Source organism: Periplaneta americana, chromosome 3 (genome assembly GCF_040183065.1).
Source record: "Periplaneta americana isolate PAMFEO1 chromosome 3, P.americana_PAMFEO1_priV1, whole genome shotgun sequence".
Lineage (NCBI taxonomy): Eukaryota > Metazoa > Arthropoda > Insecta > Blattodea > Blattidae > Periplaneta > Periplaneta americana.
The window spans coordinates 138,076,081-138,098,795 of record NC_091119.1 but is presented as its reverse complement, the minus strand read 5'-3'; the positions used below and the strand labels follow the sequence as shown (position 1 = coordinate 138,098,795).

The following is a 22,715-nucleotide window of genomic DNA, read 5'->3' as shown; positions in this document are numbered from 1 at the left end:
CTTGGTCCACTCTGGTTGTGAACCCCTCAGTTATTGCAAGTAATAATAATTGTTCAAGTTCCATCTATTAGAAGTGTGTCTTCCCATTTGTTACATTTGCATCTGATCTGACTCGCGGTATTACTGCAATTTGTCAAAGTTTGTCGATTTAATGAATCTTGAGAAAGCATGTATGTTTTGCTATGAGGTTACTGTAGGTGGTTGACCAATTCCTCCGCTAGATATAATCACAGTCTAGTATATACAGTCACGAAGCTTGAGTTGTGAGGGTGCTAGGAATAATAGACTGTGCCGGTACTATTTCGCATTGTCTGTAATGAGGCGATATTAGCGATCCTAGTGGTTAGCAACTGTCTATGGATGCATATTTACTACGTATTGAGCTTCGTGACTATATACTAGACTGTGATATTATCTGATCCTTTAGAATTTTCTGTTCTCTTTCTAGTATTTTGCATTTGTGGTTGAGATGGTGTGTAGTTTGCTCTCCTCGACTGCAGGGGCACAATGGATCATTTGTTAGTTTAAACCTATGGAGGTAAGCTTTTGTTTTCTCGTGCCCTGTGATAACTGCTGTGAACTCTGGTGATGTGAGGATTTTGAGTTTTAATCGTTGTTCTATTGGTGTATGTGCGTGCGTGCTGGTAGCGTGCATGCTTATTGCTCATTTTTTTTAGCAGGAGGAAAGATGAACAGATCTTATGATTTCCGAAAAATTTATAGAGAGAAGTTTAAGTTATAACCTAAACTATAAGTTATGCATATTTTGAAATGAAAATATTTGTAGACTAGTTTACAGACTTTTATAATATTCGCTTAGGACAGTTGCTGTAACTATGTGACATGTGTGGTATTCTCCAAGTTATATTTAAAACCTGGCTATCTTTAGGTCAGAGGAATTGAACCGAGAAAAGAAGAGTAAATGTCACGCCCTTTCAGCTGTATACTTTAAGTTTTTTATTCTTGAGTGCATTCAACGAATTACTATTTCTCCTGTTGTCAACAGAAAAGCGTAAACTTATCTATTGTAAAATATGTCTGTTTGCGAATAAAAAAACAATGTTGCAATTACATTCAAGACCTTGAACCTAACATTGTGTTTTCATATTGACCTGCTCTTATGGTGCAATTTGTCGTGATGAAAGCAGTTCTGAAACAGTTAATTATATATTGCTAAGGAAAATATTATAAAATCTAGAGCACTTGTATTTTTCAGGTTTTGCAGTATTTCATCTTTTTCGAATGCGTTATTTCTGATTTTATTTTTAAGTTATTTTCAGTTGTTGATGTGATTAATACTTGGGTAGGTAATAGCAGAAAATCTACTCTCTAATCATTAAGAAGAAATATTACTGGTCCCGTGAAGATTACATCATCAGATAATGATGTGACACATTTCAACCAAGATATATTAATTGCAAAATGGTTTCTACTTCAGAGAAGATCGACGCCACTCACTGGAGCTGTATTACGAGAGGGTATGTATGAGAACAAAGTATGAGCTCTTTGAATATTAATATTTAATGTTTATTTCGCACTTTGAACTTTTATAATTTATAACATTACTTTCGAAGTCATTATTTTCCTCTGACATTTTTTATTACTCATTGTTTAGTACTGGTAGTCTTAAATTGTACAATATTCTTTATAATTTATGTAAACGTTATAAGCAAAAATAATAGTTTCTGTAAAAGTAGGCCCTAATTAAAATTGTGTCATATATGAAAAGGAGCATATAAAATAGAGAAGATATAAATATGGTGAGTCGTTTACCATACAAGAGATGAATTTTTTGTGGCTTGTTGGCAAATAAAAGATATCCTTATTGACCACAGTCGTAAATAGTTGAATCGGTTATTTCGAAAATGTAACGTGTGACGTTTTCGCGCATGTTACTTTTTTCAACCAGAGTGATCATTATCCTTTCCCATAACATATTATTGTTAAAAATCATAAAATAAGTCACCTGTTCTATCTGTAGAAATGAATAAGAAACTGACTTTTAGTTTGATTAATGTAATAAATGCTACTGAAGTAGATTGTGCAGAACTGTACATATATGTTATGTTTCCGAAATAACCATTCAGTTAAAATAAGAATTGATGTAACCGGGGCATTCCTTTTGCTTTGAAGAAATGTTAATACAGTTTTCCTCCAGTACAAGCAACTCTAGTTCTAATACAGTATTAGCAAAGTGATGTGATGCACTTTAGAATAATTTTGAATGCCGTAAACTGGGGTTACTTTGAACAGAAAATAAACTTTGAACATTTTTTCAGAAAATCATATTTAGGTTTCTACATGCTGCACTTGTTATAGATTGAGGTAAATTATCATAAAATCATTCTCATACCAAATTTACCTCCATCTATAACAAGTGCAGCATGTAGAAACCTAAATAGGATTTTCTGAAAAATGTTCAAAGTATCCTCTGTGTTCAAAGTAACCCCAGTTTACGGTGCATAAGAAATAATAATATTTTAAAATTGCTATAACCACTTAATTATTTCTCATGGTTGTGTATAAAAGTTACGGTTTCATAACATTTTTAATATTGCTGTCATAATGTCTTAACTTCTTTTCGTGGCTTGCAAAGAAAAGGTTTCCCCACACCTGATATAAGTAGGTACTATATATTACAGTTTCGTTTTATATATATATATATATATATATATATATATATATATATATATATATATATATAATATTATTCTGTAACATTAAAATTTATGACATTACATCGGAGAGGAATGACTGATGGCATCACACTTGCTAGAATCTTAAAATAAATTATGTTTACTTCCTTAAATGCTAAATGGAAAGTGAAAGTTTGTCATCCCCTGTTACACAAACATAGCTTTCTCTTTCTGCTTTGAAGGTATGTGGTGATTGCACGAGTGATGCAGATTCTTGAACCATTGTCATAACAAATATTTACATGATACAATAGTAGAAATAGGGCATTTTAACTTTGTTAACAATAATTAATTTACTTAGATGAGATATATTCAATACTACATTATTACAGAAATTATGTTTTCACAAGAAGTGAGTAATTAATTTATTCTGATTAGCTGTTAATTGATAGTTGATGTGTCATTATTTATCATAAATGATTCCAGTTCGTGTGGAACATGAAGTCATGCTGACTGTCTGTCTGTGTTCAGCAATTTATACTGAATTATTAGACTAATTTTGTTCATTTTCAATACCCATGAATCAGTTCATCAGAGAATGTTGCACGTGAAATATAATAATTTATAGTACAAAATTAATGTGCCTTTATTATAAATGAAAATCATACAATGTTGATCCACATCGAGAAACATTAGATGACTTTTTTGGTGATTTTTTTTATTGCATAGAATAAATTGTAAAATGAAAGAAGTTGGTATTAAGAGATTTTTTCTCTTCTAAGAGAAATTAATATTAATATATACATACGCAGTAATCCCTCCATATCTGCAGGGGATATGTTCCGATACCTACCGCAGATAATAGTAAACCCTAGAAAAATTCCCTTGTAGGTTGCTACTGCAACACATGTCAAAGCAGTGAAAAGTAAATATTGGGGTTAATGCCACTGAGGACAGTGTTTGTGATTTATATTACTAGTCTATGAATACAGGTGTGACTAAATTCTAGATTTTCCATAAAAAAACATCAGATTAAGATGCTAGGAATTAAAATATGTAAAAAAAATAATGCTGAGGTTAACCATGGATAATGAATTTAAATACTATTATAGTCACACACATATATAATATAGTGACTATAATAGTAATTTAAATTCATTAATATGTCACATCAACGGACGTTTATACGTCATCCAACATCGTAAGATGAAGCTTAACCATGGATAACTGAGACTGCAGATAAGGGGAATTACTGTAGTTATTTATAAGTTGTGGGCAGATGTTGATGAAAAGTCATCTTATTTTTCCCATTAGGACGATGCGTATTAATATAGAAATTCTTTCTATGTTAATATCAACGTAAAAATTAATTTTTTAGATTACATTTTTTAAACTTTTTGACGTTTTTGAACTAATAGGTCATTTTTTTACATTTGTTTCGGCATTTTTTGATCATTTTTAATATTTTTAAGAACTTTTAGATCATTTTGATTGTATTTTACTTTCTTCTTTACATATAGGCCTGTTAAAACTTTTTCTAAGCAAACAGATCAGTAGTAGGCCCTACTAGTAATTACCTACTGAATAAGTGAATAACAGTGAAGTTTGGGTTTTATAGTTTAGAACAAACTCTAAAGTCCATCCCTCATTTCACTGAAGGCTTCACCTCACACAAGAGAAGTAATAAAAAATGCTTAACAGCTTAGTTTAAGTGAGGGCTTTGACCGCTACTGTTCTTTTGTTGGTGTCAGGGTGTCTTTAGAATTTATGTTCCCTGAACAATAGGATGTTGTGTCTCCAGTATGGTTCGAAAGGGAAGTACTACAGTAGACAGTATTTTTAACACAAAGATTGTAAGAATGCAAGCTGCGCCCACAATTTGTTTTATCATTTACACACCCCATCTGGAAGGTCTGGTAACAAAAGTGAAGAGCAGAAGGAGGAGGAGACGGAGAATGAAGGCACTGACATGGACCATCCCTGATTGAAACACATTGTAAACCCTCATTAAAATCTATAGTTTTCCCTTAAAACTTTCATTCTGTTCCATCCCTTTTCCTTTATTTTAGTCAAGCTCCAGGAAGTTGCTTCCTCTCTCCGACATTTGCAGGGCATTCATTGAAACAAGGTGACTAATTTTTAAGACGCTGTGGTGCGAATACGGTGAATAATATTTAAATGTCATTTTCTTTTAATTTCAAGTCATTATTCCATTATTTTAAGGACAGTTTATTGATCATTTTAAGTATATTTTTAGATCATCAGCATCCACCCCCTAAGTTATTTATAACCAATTTTAATTATGAATTCAGCCTAAGTTTTAGTTCCTATATGCCAAAACGACTGGATATGTAGGCTCATATTTACAAATTTTACTCAAAAGATTGTCAATTTCTAGTCGTAAAACTCTTCATTCTGTGGAAATTCACTAATGTCTAACAAAGCCTTATGAAAATTTTAAAACCTCATCGTAGTATATCGCTACTATTATATATATATGTGTGTATGTCTTTTAAATGCCAGTTTTTGTAAATAGAAAAATAGTGTTAGAAGTGATTACAATATATTAAAGGCTATTTTATGTGATTTTATAAAAAATTGACATCTGAAGTAAAATGTCTTACTTTTGGAATTATAAAGAACATGTTTCTTATTTGTGTACAGAGTAAATTATGTAACTCTCCAAGATATTTTGAATAATAACTCAAGAAAATAAACTCTAAATTGTATTATTACTTTGTATGCATAATGTGAAATGGGGGGGGGGGGTTAAAAAGGGGGCGTCAGCTACTATGACTATTTGCGCCCTTATCTAAAATTCTTCACAAAACAGAAACACAAAACAAAAATCAGAATGCTAAAAAGAACAAAAAAGCGTTGTCATGGTTAAAACAAGGTACACAAATGCAGTTTCAACAAGGTGATGCCTAAAAATCATAAAAGTGAGCAGTTCTCAGATCCTAACTAAATTTAAAAACAAACAAAATAATAAAACAAATGCCACCAGAAACAAATTATCTGGCGCATTTATAAATTACTCGGATGTAAAAGGTCCGAATTGTCGTGTGTTAAAACATATATAAAACAACGAATGTAACCTCCGGATGTAAAGAGTCCAGAGGATAAGTAAAACGGGCCAATAAAAAACTAAATCATATTGTCGAGTCCTGTATTAGATAAAAATTTCAGAACTGCATTTGTACAATTAAAATTATTTCCAAGAGCGTTACGTAGAATCGGCCAAATTCCATATTGTCGACGGACACGGTCATATTTCCTACAATGCAATAAAAAATGTTCCACTGTTAAGTGGAACATGGCATATATCACACTCCGGCTGAGATTCGCCTAATGTCATGATAAAATAACGGTACCATACTGTTGTGAAATGCATAAAACATATTTGAGAAAGTACGTATACCATGATGCCTTTGTAATACTCATTTCTTGTACTACTTTTTAAAGAAACTTACTAATTTCGAGACGTTTTGTGCTCTACCACTGCTTGCCCTCTCTATTTGTTACGAACCAGAATTCTATTCTCGACAGAATCCATGAGCTTTTGGCAGTTCCCTTAAAATATTTAAATTTTCTCTCTCGTTCTTATTTAACTGTTGTCCCTTTATTTCCACATTGACTTATCAGTGACTTAGAATGGCCTCTGTAACCAAAAAAATTATAAATAAAGAATCATCGCTCTTTACTTCCATGTTATGTTGTTAATCATAATCATAGATATATAATTAATTATGCATTGTTTTCAAGTTACAATGGTGGACAGTGTGTTCCGTACACGGTCACTGGGTACTGCAGCAGAAGGTGTGAGAGATCAGTATGCAGATGGAAAGGCAGCACGAGTGTGGGAAGTCTTCATAGGTGACCAGAACTCGAGGACGCAACATTATCGAGAATTCCTTGTGGGTCTTCTGCGTGCCAAGGGCTGTAGAAGAGTGTTGGATGTAGCTTGTGGGACTGGGTGAGTCATTGTCAAGCCATTTCTAAGTATTTTTAGTTAATACTCATTGAGAGATGTTCAAATTCTGTGTTTAAACATTAAGTTTACTTATTTTTAAACTTTAATTGAAAGACGTTTAAGTTAATTTTTAGATAATTTTCTGACTAAATTTTTTAATCAGTTTGAATTGTTTTTTTTTTTTTTTTTGGTCCAATGACTGGGTCCTTAACTTGTCGTTATTCGCCCCAATTCTACGAGCAGGCTCATAGATGTCGCTAATGCCAAGAAGCATACACCACTTAGTTCGTCAAATAGTATCCAGAGAGCACCACAGGCAATGGGTCCGCATTACACTCAGAATGAATGATGATGACTTGTTCCCCTAACTGGAAAACATCCTGTATTGCCTGGACCATGTGCTTGCCCAACATAACTTATAAATTCAGGGTAGAGCAGAATTTGAACTTGGGCCCCCCTGGCTTATAGTCCAGCTCTCTAGCATTGAGCCACTGTGGTGGTTATTTGAGTAGTTTTGTGACAGTTGTATCTGGTGTATCACCACTTACATCACCACTAAAGTAAATTTTTGATATTTAAAAATTTTTTATTTTCTATGTATTTTTCTTGGATATAGCGATGATCACTCCTGAAACTGTGAGAAAGTCAATGGACTGCTTTCGTATAGCCAGGGACATTGTTGGCCGTGCATGGTTCTCATTTTGAACATTTGTTATAATTTTAAACATCCTCTGAAACAGTTATGTTTTACAAGAGAGTATTCATCATTTATGCTGAGTCAAACTTCTATTTGTATGTAAAATTGAATGGAGATTTCAAATATGTTGTTGTTGTTGTTTTCTAATGCCAGGCGTTTGACACTGAAGTCATTTGACCTCTTGCACTCCAATATTTTTTAAAGATATTATTGTCAGCCACTGAAGCACAGATTTTGAGGTGTTCCGAATCCATTTCTTGGTTTGAGTTGCACAATGGGCAGTTAGGGGACTGATATATTCCAATTCTATGCAAGTGTTTGGCCAAACAATCATGGCCTGTTGCCAATCTAAATGAAGCTACAGACGATTTTCGTGGTAAATCGGGAATTAACTGTGGATTATGATGCAGAGAGTTCCATTTTTTCCCCTTGAGATTGTGTTATAAAATTTTGTTTGTTGATTTCAAATATGTAAAATTTAATATAGGGTGCCATTTAAAAAAAGTTTTACTTTTTTGTCACATCCTATACAATGAACCAATACTTTTGTGAGACCACAGCCATAAGTTTTAGTTAGATATCTCCAACAACTTTTGTTTTTGGTATTTTTTCATAAAATGAATACAATAAAGAGTTATTAGCAATATTCCATACTTAATTAACACACTGTATAATCATGATGAACTATTAAGTTACTTAAATTAAATAAATAACAACTTCACTGTGTTAATATTTAAGTTATGATGTTATTTTACCTGTTTGACTAGTTATCTCCTGAATTCTAGTGAGTTCATGATTTAAATATTAACACAGTAAAGTTGTTATTTATTCAACTTAAATGCTTACGAGTACCTAACTTAATAGTTCACTAGCAAAATGAATTATTTGTAGTATGCGTTGTGCAATATATTGCACAGTCTTTTGGAGTAAAGAAAACTATTTTCAGTCACTGAATAAATAATTTATAAATTTTCTGAAAATGAATCTGAATAATTGGCGATCCGAAATATACTATGATGTTCGGATAATTGGAGTTCTGATGTACATTAAACTAAGTCTAAATCTATCAATGGGATCACACTTGTTAATAATATAATAATTTAGCTTCATCATGAATTAAATAAAAAATATTTGAGTACCGGTATGTCAATAAATAATGACTGAGGTAACTAATGAAATATTTTACTCTGTTTTAAAAGAAAATTTATGGTTATAGCAAAATGAAAAACAGGAACTAAAGCCATAAACATTGACTGAATATGGACTTGCCAGATTTGAGTTGTCCTCTATTCTTTTTCAGAATTGACTCTATAATGTTGTTGGAAGAAGGCTTTGAAGTGACTTCCGTTGATGCTTCTGATAAAATGCTAAAATATGCTTTAAAATCCCGATGGAATCGCAGAAAAGAAGAGGCATTTGATAACTGGAGTGAGTAAAAGAAATATATTTTTGATAAATTTGTGAAATTATGACCGTTTTATTTAAATAAATGTGATAAATTCTAATGGATTACTACTGCTGTTACCCTATGTAGCTAAGACAATTTTGTGGGAATTTATATTAAAATCATGATTGGAGAATATGGGTTTGCAGTGAAAAACCTGCCTTTGGCCAGAACACTATGGATGGATAAATGAATGAATGAATGAATGAATGAATGAATGAATGAATGAATGAACGGCTGGCTTAATGTATGCAGTATATTGTTTACATGATAAACTACCGTACTACTAATTTTGCCCTCTTAGAAATTGTATTTTTATCTAGAGTGTGCAGTTGCATTTAATCATGATTAATATGTTATTTTCGTTAATAGTGATAAAGACATCGTATATAAATTGTGGTGTTCTGAGATGACAATTTTGCATGTAACTACACTTTCTTAATTTAAAGAAAAGGTATGAAATTTTGTAGGACAAACTTTCTTCTCATGTCAACAAAAAACTGTAACATGGATAATACCTTCTGTAACTGAAATTATGAGGAATAATAATAAACTTTTTTTTGTAGCTGTTATTTGCCAATTTTGACTGTATGTTATATTTAATAACTAATGTGTATTAAGCTATAGCTTGCCAAGAAATTAGGATTGGAAGAAGCAGTAGATGTTCTTTGATATTCAGGAATAATTTAATGATATGATAGTTCATTATTGACGTAAAGTAATATTTTAAAATTATTTTTGTTTTCTGTTTATTTAGTCATTGAGGAAGCTAATTGGCTGACACTCCCTGATGATATTTCCGATATCTTAGGGGATGGCTTTGATGCTGTTATCTGCCTCGGTAATTCCTTCTCTCACATGCCTGATACTACAGGGGACCGTAGAGATCAAAGGTATTGCGTAGTTACCAGAACTTCTCAATGTAATCGATATTTTAGACAGAGAAATACATAATAATTATACTCTACATCATTAGATAATAGCATTGAACATAACTGATAGTTGTCATAGTGTAGTTTCTTAGGGCTGTATTCATAGACATTTTTAGCGCGGATTTTCGGTGGATTATCAGCGTTTTTCGTATTCATAAACCAGTGTTAGCGATAGGATATGATTTGAATTCTGTACTAGTAACCAGTGGATAGTCGGGGCTAGCTTAGTACGCTTGTAGCGCGTGCTGCGAAATGTCTATGAATAGCACCCTGTGTGTTAAAATTCAGGCGTTCTCTTGAATAACAATGTACGTTACTTTTTTTTTTTTTTTCTGTTTCCAGCATATATTGAATTCGTAATAACATATCTCTCTCCTGACAAAATATTTACTTTCAACAAACACAGCTCCCTCTAGAAATATTTGAATGTTGCACAATGCTGTTAGACAGTGGCGTATACTAGTTAAAGGGTTTGGGCTACCGCTGACCCTATTATTACACAAAATATATCTAACAATTACTTTAATTTTAATTACTATGGTAAAACTAATAATACAAAATTATTACATTATGTTATATTATAAACTTTTTCTTTTGTAATTTCCTTGGGCTACTGCCGGTAGCCCCGGTAGCCCGCAAAATACGCCCCTGCTATTAGATCTAAAATGTTTAATGTTCTGTATTTCAAATTCAACGTTTTGTAGTTATTTTCTTGTTCCAGAAAACGCCTCAATTATACGAGTAGTTTTAACCAAGAAAGCTAGTCTAATAAAACATGGGCTACTATCTTATGTAATGTAATCAAAGGAAATGCATTGCATGAAATACTGGTATGTTGTTCTTTGGTTTGCTGCATTTCTGTAGTCCAGCTCAATACAAATGGATTGTTTGTGGAAAATATCATTCATATTACAAATGTGTTCGTGCACACGCAATCGAGTCACAGGAAAGGAAGGAAGGAAGGTAGTCCTTTCATCATGGGTGATAATGGCAGTAACCACACAAATATTTGAAGTGCTGTTTAGACTTGTTTCAGAACACTTAACTTGTAAAGCAATATGCTCATTTCTTATTGTTGTATTTAGCTAGCCCAACTTCTCCATATCTTGTTACTGTTTATAAGCCTACAGTATTAAAGTTCTAAATTGTTAATTCAATTTTATCGTCATTTTGTTTCTTATTATTTCGCATCTGGGAGGTGTACAAATGAATAATGAATTGCATACCAATCAGTACTTACTAATATTTAATAAAATTGGGTAAGCAAATTACTTCTAGGGCAGAAAATGGCAACTTTGACTATTGGTGAGAGCACTCACACAGACTGGTTATGGAGAAAGTGCAGTGTCGGTGATTTGAGAAGGCACAAACTGTAAAATATAAGCAATTGACGTCATTTACTTACCCAAACTAATGAATGGGATTCTGAAACTCTGCCTTCTTGTCCAAACATTTTTGGCACCTGCTTGACATGTTTGCTACCAAAAACGACCATAGTCAATGAAGGGTGACTTCCATTGCAGACTCTATTCGTAAATGACCATAGTCATTTAGCATAATCATTTCTACCATTTACTACTGGAAAATGGCTGGGCGAGGCTATCTCTATGAAGGCGTGGAAGTGAACATGTTAAGAAATGACACATCATTCTCTGCAATTCCCTTTGAGAAATAGAGGTGATGTTTGCCTGGATGCTATTTTTCAGTGCTAGGCCATGCACAACTTCCACTCCCATGTGGGAATTTCTGTGGATGCCGAAGCCATTCTCTGCTCAATATTGAACCAAATTCTTCATAGCATCTATCGCTCTGCTGTAATGCTTTTTATACGTTTTAGTTCATGGATCTCATCTTCTTTGTGACTACAGTATTTTGTCTGGGAGCATGTAATATTTAAATTGCTATCACTAACAGCGACTGAGTCTTAACAATACAACTATAGTAGAGTCTCGTTAATCCGAACTAATTAGGACCAAGACCTATTTGGATTACAAGATTTTCGGGTTAACCGAAATATTACCTGTAATGCAATGCATGCCATTCGCGAGCGCTGAGAGATGGTGGTGGGGGGTACCCTGTTGCAATTTTTAAAACCACAACCAACAGGTTCACTTCATTACGACAACAGAAAATTACTGATTTTATGAACATGACAGATGTGTAAATTATGTACAGAAAACACTAATTGTTGTAAATACCCTTGAATGTGCTGTTTAAAGTAAAAGAAATTGAGTGAATTTATACATTTTTTATTTTCGCTACTTTGTACTCTTACAATAAATTTTTTTTCTTAAAATAATTTTGTTCGGATTAACCAGATTTTCGGATTAGCGTAGTTCGGATTAACGAGACTCTACTGTAGATAACACTGCTTAAGCACGAATGGCTCATGTTGTTCTGGGTGGCTAAAAAGTCACCATCCATGAACTAAGTCGCATGCAAAGGGATATAATAATAGTCATTGTATCTGGTGGCAGAAGTGTAATGTCAGAAATGTAGAATTTTTAGAAAAGTTCGAGATTTGAAGATACGTAACCGTTGAGGAATAAATACAAAATACCGGTAATATGTTCAAGACTATTAGTTTGGCATGTACCGTCCATTCTGATGCAGTTAGGTTGTTTTGTTTCTTTTAGGATAGCACTGAAGAACTTTGAAAGATGTGTAAAGCCAGGAGGTTTGCTCCTGATAGACCATAGAAATTATGATCGTATACTGGACAGTGGCTACACTCCTTCAAAATGTATATATTATAACGTAAGTAAAATGTTATGATTCCTATGATTATCTCGGATAATACCTCACCCTTTCCCCTTTTTCCATTAGATTAGTTTATTCTTCCACGCTTGCAAACTCTTGCAAGATTGCAGTCTGTTACCTTGCCATTTAAAATTTATATAGAAGTGTAGAGCTTTCGTCAGGAAACAGGTTTCGCTCAGATAATTGCCTACTGTTATAGATCAAATACGACTGCCAAGGAAATATTGTTTACATTTCCCTTGGATCGAGTGTGAAAAAGATTTGAGTTGTGTAGTCAGATAACACAGGCTGAAGAGACTTCAAATGGCATTACTATACAGCTGACTTCCATCATTTCATGTTGTCCAGTTTAGTTGTGGCAGTTCAGTACCGGCTACACATTAGAATAGCGAATCTTATGATAAGTATATTATGAAGAAATTATACGAAAAGTGTCATGCTATATTTTTATGGAAATGTTCTATTGTTCAACAGCCATCTAATTTAATAAACCAGAATTTAGTGAAAGAGGTGAGAGAAACTGGCTCATTTTTAAATAAAAAAGAAGAATAATAAATCGCGTTCTGAAGAAGAACTCTATGACATGGGCTATAGGCTAGATAGAAATGTCTCCCACGAAATCATCAAGAAAGTTAGCTCAGCAGGCAGATCTTTATCTATGTATCCAAGACATCAGCTTGGAAAACGACGAAATTGTTAAAACTAAAGTCTTATAAGAGAACAGTCGTTTATAAATTTAGTGTTCAATTCTATTGATAGATAAGAAATCCAGCATGTGTCTAGAAATATTTTGTTAGAGGGTGGTCGAGAGTTCCAACATTTATTGTTATAAGGTAAGCCAATAAATTACGGTATATCTGTATAAGTCGCGAGATTTGATTTCCGAAAACTGACGTGCTGTTACTTACCCATGTCACTTTACAAATGGCGCTGTACTAGGCGAAACCTGTTTCTAGTCGTATATTCATTAGTTTGGAAAAATTTGAAATAAAGTGTTAATCCATGGCTATAGAAATTAATACCAATGTACTTTTATTTTAAACTTCGCAAAGACCAATTAGTAATAGCATAATAACATTTTAATGTAGAATTCATTTAAATAGATCAACAATAGATGTAACTCGTAAGATCTGAAATTATTATGAAAAATTCAGAATATTTGGCTGTGAATAGTAATAAAAATATTTATGAGAGAAATAATTGAAATTGATGGAATATTGCAAGTGTTTGAAAGTAATAGTTAATGAAGCAGGAGGTTTTGTAAAACATGAAGCAAAACAGAAACTTGAATAAATAAAACAGAGAATCGAATAAAAAATAGTATCTTATTTGCATTAATATGAGTGCACAGAAGTAAAATAAGATTTTTTTTCATGTTGGTATTGACAGTCTAATTTGTTACGTTATTTCATTTGTAATTTTAGCATTATGGCATTGTGATGCTTCTAGTTCCATTCACTCTGGGAACCACGGATTACTCCCATGCAAGATGGAAGAGAGGTTTTTTGTTTGTAGATTTTGTATGTTGCTTTATATCCTTATTAATTAATTCTTGTCTGGTTACAGAGTCAGCATATGACAGATATTATAACTTCTGTTCTGTATGTAAATGGTAAGCCAAGCATTGTCACTATGGACTACAGAATTGACATATGTGCGAGTAATGGCAAACAATTATATACCAGTTACGAGAAAAATGGCGAAGAATCTGTGAGGTATGTTACATATATGGTATGCGCCAAAACAAACAGTACTGAAATTATTGCTCATCTGCTGTCCACATTTCCCTAGCAATGAAGTATTTATTTATTGTATACAGTAGTTTGATATATTGTGAATTCAGTGTTGTGTTAATTTCTACAATTATGCTTCTTACAACAGAGAAGAAGGTGTTTATTATCGAGCATTATTTCTAGTCATATGGAGTGGGGTGTCAGAATGGGCCGAGCTTGTGCCGCGTTAAAGAGCAGTACCAGGAGCGATTTAACATTGCGGCACCAAATAACACAGCAATGTTAGCTGTTGTCGAGAAGTGCCATCGTATGGGATCAGTTTTATGTCGCCTTGCATGTTGTATTGACTTCTCTTGATTTTCAGAGTAATGTGTAATTTCAGTACTGCGTATGACCGGAAATAATGCTCGACAATAAACACCTTCTCCCCTGTTGTGAGAACCATAATTTGCAGAAATCAACACAACACTGAATTCACAATATGTCAAACTATTGTATACAATAAATAAATACACTGTCGCTAAGGAAACGTGGATAGCAGATGAATGATAATTTCAGTATTGTTTGTTTGGCACATAAGCTACTGTACTTTCCGACATTATACCTTTTACGAAACAATCAAAATAACTCTTTTAAATAAAAGCTTGTCAGATTATCCACGGATATATTCTTTTAGACTCCTTAATTTGCAAAGTCACAACATTCGCACTGTTGGTGCTCTCTGCTCTCTCTAACTCCTACACAAATCCAATGTTAGAGGTGTATACTATATACCCAAGCAAAGTGCCTCGTTCTTTGAATAATGAATTAATGTATAAACAAATGCTTATTAATATATCTTGAAAAAAAAATTATTACATGCGAATTCTATTTTATAATGATAGAACATGTTTGACTGCCTGAGAGAGATTGGGAAGTAGTGACAATACAGCAGGAAATGTCAAGTCAAGGTGACGTTGCTATAAAAGAGAAATGTGTTTTGCTAGAAAAGCAACTATAACAACCAAAAATAAAAGTATTATAACAATGAAAACGGCATCTTTTATGCAATTCTTTTGCTCGAAATTCATATATTTTTTTATGCTTATAATGCCAGGAACCCTCCTGTGAGAGAATTTGAATACAGTAGAACTCCGATTATCCATCACCCTATTAACCAATTGGCAGATTGTTTTTCTCTCGCTTTTTTTTTTTTGCTACAAAAACTTATGAAATATTATTGTACATTATATTAGTATTATGTATTTTTTCTAGAGAGTGTTATTACAAGCATTTACACTTACACAGTTTGGTCTACTGTTCTAGTTGCCGTACTGTACAACTTCTATATAAAATGTATTTCATGAGTGTTAAAAGAAAAGTGTTGTGTTAAGTACCGGTATCGAACAAAATGCAAATAATTAAGTGGTTTGGGGAAAGAGAAACTGTGGTCATCTCGCATCAGAATACGAGACTGATGTTACAACTCTGCGCTATTTAATAAAAATAAAATATAAAGTGTATACAGTATGTAAATCTACAATATGAGATCTCTACTATTCCTATCTTTCTGCTGACAGCCATTACAAGGAATTTTCTTACCCCTTAAAAACACGTCGTTGACAACCAATCTTGAATTATTGAACTTCTGATTCACTGCCAAGCGTGTTAAACACAAGACCACGAAGGAAATTACGATAGTTAAAGTATTATTCACTTAATTTACGAAAATATTTTATGGTACAGATGATCCGATTTTCTCGATTAACCGTTCAGTCAACCCCTTCATTACCACGGATAATGAGGTTCTACTGTACATTATACTGTTTCTGTCAGCTGATTCCTTCTTAAGGCCCGCTCCCACTTAGAGGAATCAAATCGAACAGAATTTATCTTCACAATGTATTTAAATAGAAAATAGCAGAAAGCAGCATGTCGAATTGGAGCGAATCGAATTGAATCCATGAGCTAGAATTTGTATTTCACTGCCAGAACAGAACTTCTTGTTTCGGGTATGATCGTAAATTCTCCTGCAGCCTTCGTGAAAAAACAAATGAGCAGTATATATTTTGATAGGGTAATTTAGCTGAAAGTTATTGCTGAAATAGAACGTATACAAAAAATTACATTTTAATAATATGAACAAAGAAAAAATAAATCTTTTTCAGAATTATCCGCTATTGTATGACAAAACACAAAATGCCGTCGTAATAATTATTCCCGTGATAATGCTTGAAGCAAAATAGTAAATTACCAGTAACGGAAACATTAGGTAAAAGTTAAAATCTAAGCAGCGCTAAAGATCGAAATTTTACTTCACCTCTCAGAATATAGTGAAATAAAGTGAAAATTCTTCATGAATCCAGTATTTTCCTTTCTTGTTTTGGATATTTATTTCTTCTCTTTCTGCCTCTTCACATAACTGTGCTAAAGCCATTATGTGATCCATTTTAATCTGTACATCTTCAGTTCGATTCGATTCCACTAGATGTAAGCACTGGCAGACGTTTAGTTTCAATTCAGTTTGGTTCGATTTTGCTAATTGGGAGTGGGCCTTTACTTTCACAACTTCTAGTCGCCTCTCTTCTGTTGGTTGAATTTTATTAATGGTTGATGTTTTTTTTCTTTTTTTTTTTTAGTAGGTTATTTTACGATGCCTGATCAACATCTTAGGTTATTTAGTGTCTGAATGAGATGAAGGTGATAATGCTGGTGAAATGAGTCTGGGGTCCAGCACCGAAAGTTACCCAGCATTTGCTTATTTGAGTTAAGGGAAAACCCCGAAAAAAACCTCAACCAGGTAACTTGCCCTGACCAGGAATCGAACCCAGGCCACCTGGTTTCGCGGCCAGACACGCTAACTATTACTCCACAGGTGTGGATTGATTGCCTTTCTCTTTTCCTTAACGATGAAATGAGTGAGACCTCGCGGTAATGCTTCATGCCAAGCCTCGCAGTTACCGACAGTGGTCCTGCTCCCACACTGGAGTTTTAAGACACGCAGTAACAACAAGGAGTGTCACCCTCAACAATGACACTCTTCCATTTCCTCATAGCAATTGGATTGTAAAACTCAGAAAATTGTATGATCTTGCGAATAAATCAGCATGTAGCTGCTGCATAAGTTTGTCAATAAAGTTATTACTCTGAAAGAAACTTTTTGGAGACATGAAGTCAGTATTTGCTTCGGAACTGTATCTTAGGTAATGAAAGAAATTTAAGAAGAAAGTCACTACAGTTCTTTTTTGTGCGGTTTAGATTTAAGAGCCATGTTGTTTTTGGAGTATAGTTATTAGTCTTTCACAAACTTGACTAATAATCAAAAGCTATATAGTGTCCCCGTCCCTACAAGAAATTGGAAGATAGTTTTCCTACTGTAAAGTGTTCTCAACGTGTATGAAGTTTTGCTCTGTGAAGTCGATATCTGTGCGAGAAAATGAGTAATTTTAGTTAAAGCTAGTTAAATATTTGTAAAAGAAATGACTGGAAGATAAAGTGTTTGACAATGTGTATATGAATTTGTTCTTTCTTGTGTTACAGTCAGTTCAGATTGTCATACTATCCCCATAGGCTGGAAATTTTCAAAGAAATGCTGCAGGAATCATTTGGTCCTAAGTGCACACACACAATATATGGGGATTTTAAACTGCTGCAGCAAATTGATAATCCAGATTTCTACATTCACGTTATGGAGAAGCTGAAATGAATATCTGTGCTATAGGATGAAATATGGCATCCAACTTTTGCCTCACATCTTTTGTTTTGATATAAATCCTCATTTAATGACTCTAAAAAATATGAAAACTTATATCATAAAGTTATTACTTAATAAATATTTTGTTTTATATGATCTTATTCTTATTGACTTTGTTGCTATCATTCTTCTGTATGATACCTCTTATCTACCTCCTTTCTATAATAGTCATGATCGTAATTACTGTAATAAACATTCAGATCATTATATGTCCTCTATGTTCTTAACATGGCCACCACCACCACCACCACCACCACCCCCCACTGCCGCCGCTGCCGCTGCCGCCACCACTGCCGCCACTACCACCACCACCACCACCACCACCCCCCCCCACTGCCGCTGCCTCCACCACCGCCGCCACCACCACCACCACCAACCACGAACCACCTATTGGTGTTACATTTTTGTGAAACCTATTGAGTGTTACATTTATCTCATTGCAATATTTATTATATTATTTCTGTCCTTACATTATGACAAAATCTATAGGTATGCAAGAAAAAGGAAACACAATTCAGTGCCCACAAAACTGAACAAAAAATAAAATGAACAGGACAAGAATGAACATTAATGCATCAAGTAGGAGTACAATAACTATACAATGGAACCCACTGTTTACAAAAACATTATTTACAGTCACCCTCTAAGAGATATACAAACTATCAACATGGCGAAAGGATGTCCATTCTTTGTCAGTCTCTGAATCTACTCTGGCGCAAAAATAATATAATGCGTCATTTGTGCATGAACAAGGGATAGACATAGAGGGACAGGCAGTATAAACAATTCTCAAAAGCTTATTAATTTTGGAGCTCGAGGTTAAAATGATGAAAACATACATTTACTTGTGTTATTTTTTTAAAATAGGTAGTATACTTCAAAATAATATGTAAAACATTTAACATACATCGAAATATGTCACTTAAAACATCAGAATAAGGAACTTTTTAGTGTAATTCCCGAACATTTTTGTTTTTCTCTTAGCTACATGTAGGCCTATAGAATGTATAATTACTTGTAGGTACATAAAATCCGAGCTCTAGTCATCACCTTTGCCATGTCGTCACATTCATCATCTTCCTCTCCCCTTAATCTTCTCTCTCCTTCTCTTTCTCCCCTTTACCGCCACTGCCACTGCCACCGCCCCCACCCCCGCCGCTGCCGCCGCCACCATCTCTTTTCTTTTGCCTCTCTTTTTTCTCAACATTACTACTAGCACCACCACTGCCCCCCGCCGCCACTGTTGCCACTGCCACCACCGAAATCACAGCCACCTCTACAATCGTCAGTTTTCTTGTTATTGTTGTTATCTGCATCTTACTCCTCTTTCTTCTTTCTTCTTTACCACTTCTCTCTATGATCCTCCTAGTTATAATTACTACTACTACCACTACCATCACAATTTATCATCATTTTTTCAACAACAGTACCGTAGTTGTATTAGGACAATCGAGAGTATTACAAAATAACTAATGGGGATTTTACCATAGGTCATGGTGTTAAAAGCCAAATGTCAATGCTCTAGCTATTTGGCCGAGTCCCGTAATTAAAGAATGGGTAGGGACGAAGTTAGAATCCCTGGTGTGTGGTTAATGTTTTGAAATGGAGTTTATCTTGGGATAGGAGATCAAAGCAATTCTGAATAAAGACATGCAATAGTTGATGCCGCTTCTATACTTATTCCTGGTGCTGTATTCTGAGCTGCCAGAAACGAGTTAGCACAAACTCAGATTGGATTAGGAGAGTAATTAGGATTGGTAAATTATTAATCCTGTCTATTTCAGCAGCGGGTGCAGTCGCTAGACTAGGAGGTAAGTGATCACCTATTTAATCCAGTGGTTAACACTAGCCTCCTGACATGTGTCATAAGAATGGATGGCACACTGTGCTGATGTCTGTTCCATTCCCTTTGTTTCATAACATAACAATGCCGATGGCCCCTTCCGTTGCCTTGGGTCATAATAATTTCTTTTTTATACACTTAGTATTTTCTTGCTCTGCAGATTCAATAATAAAGCTTGATTTTGGGTGATTAAGGTGCTCCTGGGTAACAGACAAGAGGGTCTTGTGTTGCTATAATAGTTAAATGATCAGCAATAAAAGATCAATATATATACATATGATTCCTCTAAATGTAAAAAGAAAAACATAAAATTTACTAATTCCACCCGAGTTTCTACTGCTTGTAGGGACACGAAAGCATTGAGAGAAAAATATTGTCAATATTTTTGTAATGAAAAACATCTTCAATGGAAAAGAAATTACTAGATAGGCCTATGTTTAAATGTAAAATGAGTCGACTGGTGGTTATAATGATGAAATTATTTTAATGTTAGTAATGTAATCCAGAATATACAACATAACCACTTGTGACTCTTAATTCATTATTTCAAGTTTATAAAATTCTCTGAGAAAAGTAACATAACTGGCTAATACGAATAAATATAAATGGGCTTTAGCCAGCAACATTTTATTTCGAGTCTTCGATTTTTTATGTGAATACATCTTTAAAATAAGACCAACATGTGGCATACCAGAACAGAAATGGTGATGTAACGTTTGCAGGGTGATCCATTGCAATACTGTAACTTTGTGACTAATAACACAATTGAAATAAATGTGATCTCTTTCTATCGGGTAAATGACTATGATGTGAGCATGACCTTGAGTTGGAGCCGTGCATATATCTGCGGCAACTGGAGAATATATCGAGGCAGTATATCTCGCAACAATGATGTGCTAGCACGCTGATTTTGGTGTCAAACGAAAGCTCTCTTGTAGATTTCTTGATTTAATATAATGAAAAATTTTTTTTTCCAAGTTCAATCTATAAGATTTATCTATTTTGCAAATGTTTATTTGCTACACCAGGGAACGGATTTATATGGACTAAAAATATATGAAATATGTAAATATATATGTAGTTATTTTTACCAAAATATGGAATTAAATATGGATTTTTACCAAAATATGGAATTAAATATGGACTTAAAATTATAAAAAAATGACTATGTACGTTAAATATTGGTACATTTTAATCAAACTAAACAAAAAATATAATGGACGTACCTTATCTTCCAATGTAGTTTCAACAAAACACAATTTTTATTGTCTGTTACCATAACAATAGGTTACAAACATTTCTTTCAAGTGCTGAAAAGTGAATCTTCTTCTATTGTCTCTGAGGATAGATTTATACTGACTAAAAGAGCGTTCGACGTCACAAGAAGTAACTGGTACATAATTCAATTTCACAATGTCTGCTGGGGATAAGTCCAAGTTAATCTTCACTGTTGATTCACCACTCATCACAGCAACAACCTTTTGTAGTTCTTCATATCCAGGGTTTTTTGAAAGTACAGTGTCCACCTTAGCTCTTACTGCATCTGCAACTTTACCTCTACCACGATTCAGTTGTTCCACAGTACTATTTATAATTTCAAAACTTTCAGATAGTGAAAGGTGCCTATTTTGGAGACTTTTGAGCGTTTTTATGATGCATGAAAATGTATGCTGAATGTGAGCTAAGTCATTCTTCACACTTATGTCACAGGTAACTGTTTTCGCAGTATCAATTGAGACTGCATCTTCAGAGTCCAATGCAAGGAGAACATTGTTAATAGAGTCTATATGTTCGGCATAATATTCAACTGCTTCTAGCCATGTACCCCATCTAGTTAAAATTGGCTTTGGTGGCAATGGAATTTCAGGGTACATTTCTTTCAACACGTTAACTCTACTGGGAGCTTTGAGAAATACTTTTTTCACTGATGAAATCAACAAATCTACTTTAGGGAAATTGTCTCTGACCACTTCTGCCACACGATGAAATGCATGCGCCACACAAGTAAAATGAGTCAATTTAGGATATACAACAGATAATGCTTGTCCAGCTTTGACCATATAAGGGGCAGCATCGCTAATAAAGAATAACACATTATCGTACATAATACCCTTTGGCCACAGGATACCCATAGCTTCGTTGAACAGTTTAACTATAGTTTTGTTATTGCACTTTTCTAGAACATCACAATGTAAAAGAATTCGTTCAGAATATTGTTCACTTAACAAACCGATAACTACATTACCAACAAGTCTACCTTCTTTGTCGGGAGTCTCATCAATGGAAACCCAAATTGAACTATCTTTAATTTCATCTCTTATCTTCTGTATTGTCTCATCGTAGATGGATGGAGCATACGTCTTCCTAAGTGTTGACTCATCCGGGATTGTATGTTGAGTATATTTTTCAAGGAATTCCCTGAAGACCTTATTCTTTAGTTTGTAGAGAGGAATATCAGCAGAGATGAGAGAACGGCACAGGTCGATGTTAAACTCAGATCTTACATTCGATGTTGTTGGTTGTGTTAAAAACAATTGTCTCTGCTTGGAATTTAGTTGTTTGTTGGCCTGATGTTTACTAGTTGTAATGTGTTGTTGCACCAGGAACTTTTGTGTAGATGATACTGCACACTGACACAAATTACAAAATAATATTTTATTGTCAGTTGATAAACCATCTTCTTTAAATTCTGAAATGTAACTTGTTAGTTTTGATTTTAAATTGACTGAATGACGTACTTTTGGCATATTTACCGTCTTTATAGTATGATTTACAAAACTGAACCTATGTGTACTCTGACTGGCATTTAACTGTTGAGCTGCACAACTGAAGTCTGTTAAAAATTTTAAATTAAATTAATACAGTTTTGTAACTTACTTTCCCATTGTTGATAGGACTGCTAATTTTCAAATAACTCTGATGTTAAAGGGATTACTGAACATGTGTTTAAATCTCTATTGTTGA

General features: G+C 33.8%; 1 protein-coding gene across 1 annotated transcript; it reads left to right on the top strand.

Annotated features, from left to right (window-relative positions):
- Positions 1-697: 697 nt before the first annotated feature.
- Gnmt (Glycine N-methyltransferase) lies at positions 698-18,004 on the top strand. Its single transcript, XM_069821658.1, has 7 exons — positions 698-1,478; positions 6,402-6,612; positions 8,607-8,734; positions 9,508-9,643; positions 12,319-12,439; positions 14,009-14,157; positions 17,695-18,004. The coding sequence occupies exons 2-7, from the start codon at positions 6,407-6,409 to the stop codon at positions 17,858-17,860; spliced, it is 906 nt and encodes a 301-aa protein (XP_069677759.1). The 5' UTR covers positions 698-1,478; positions 6,402-6,406; the 3' UTR covers positions 17,861-18,004.
- The last annotated feature ends 4,711 nt before the right edge of the window (positions 18,005-22,715 follow it).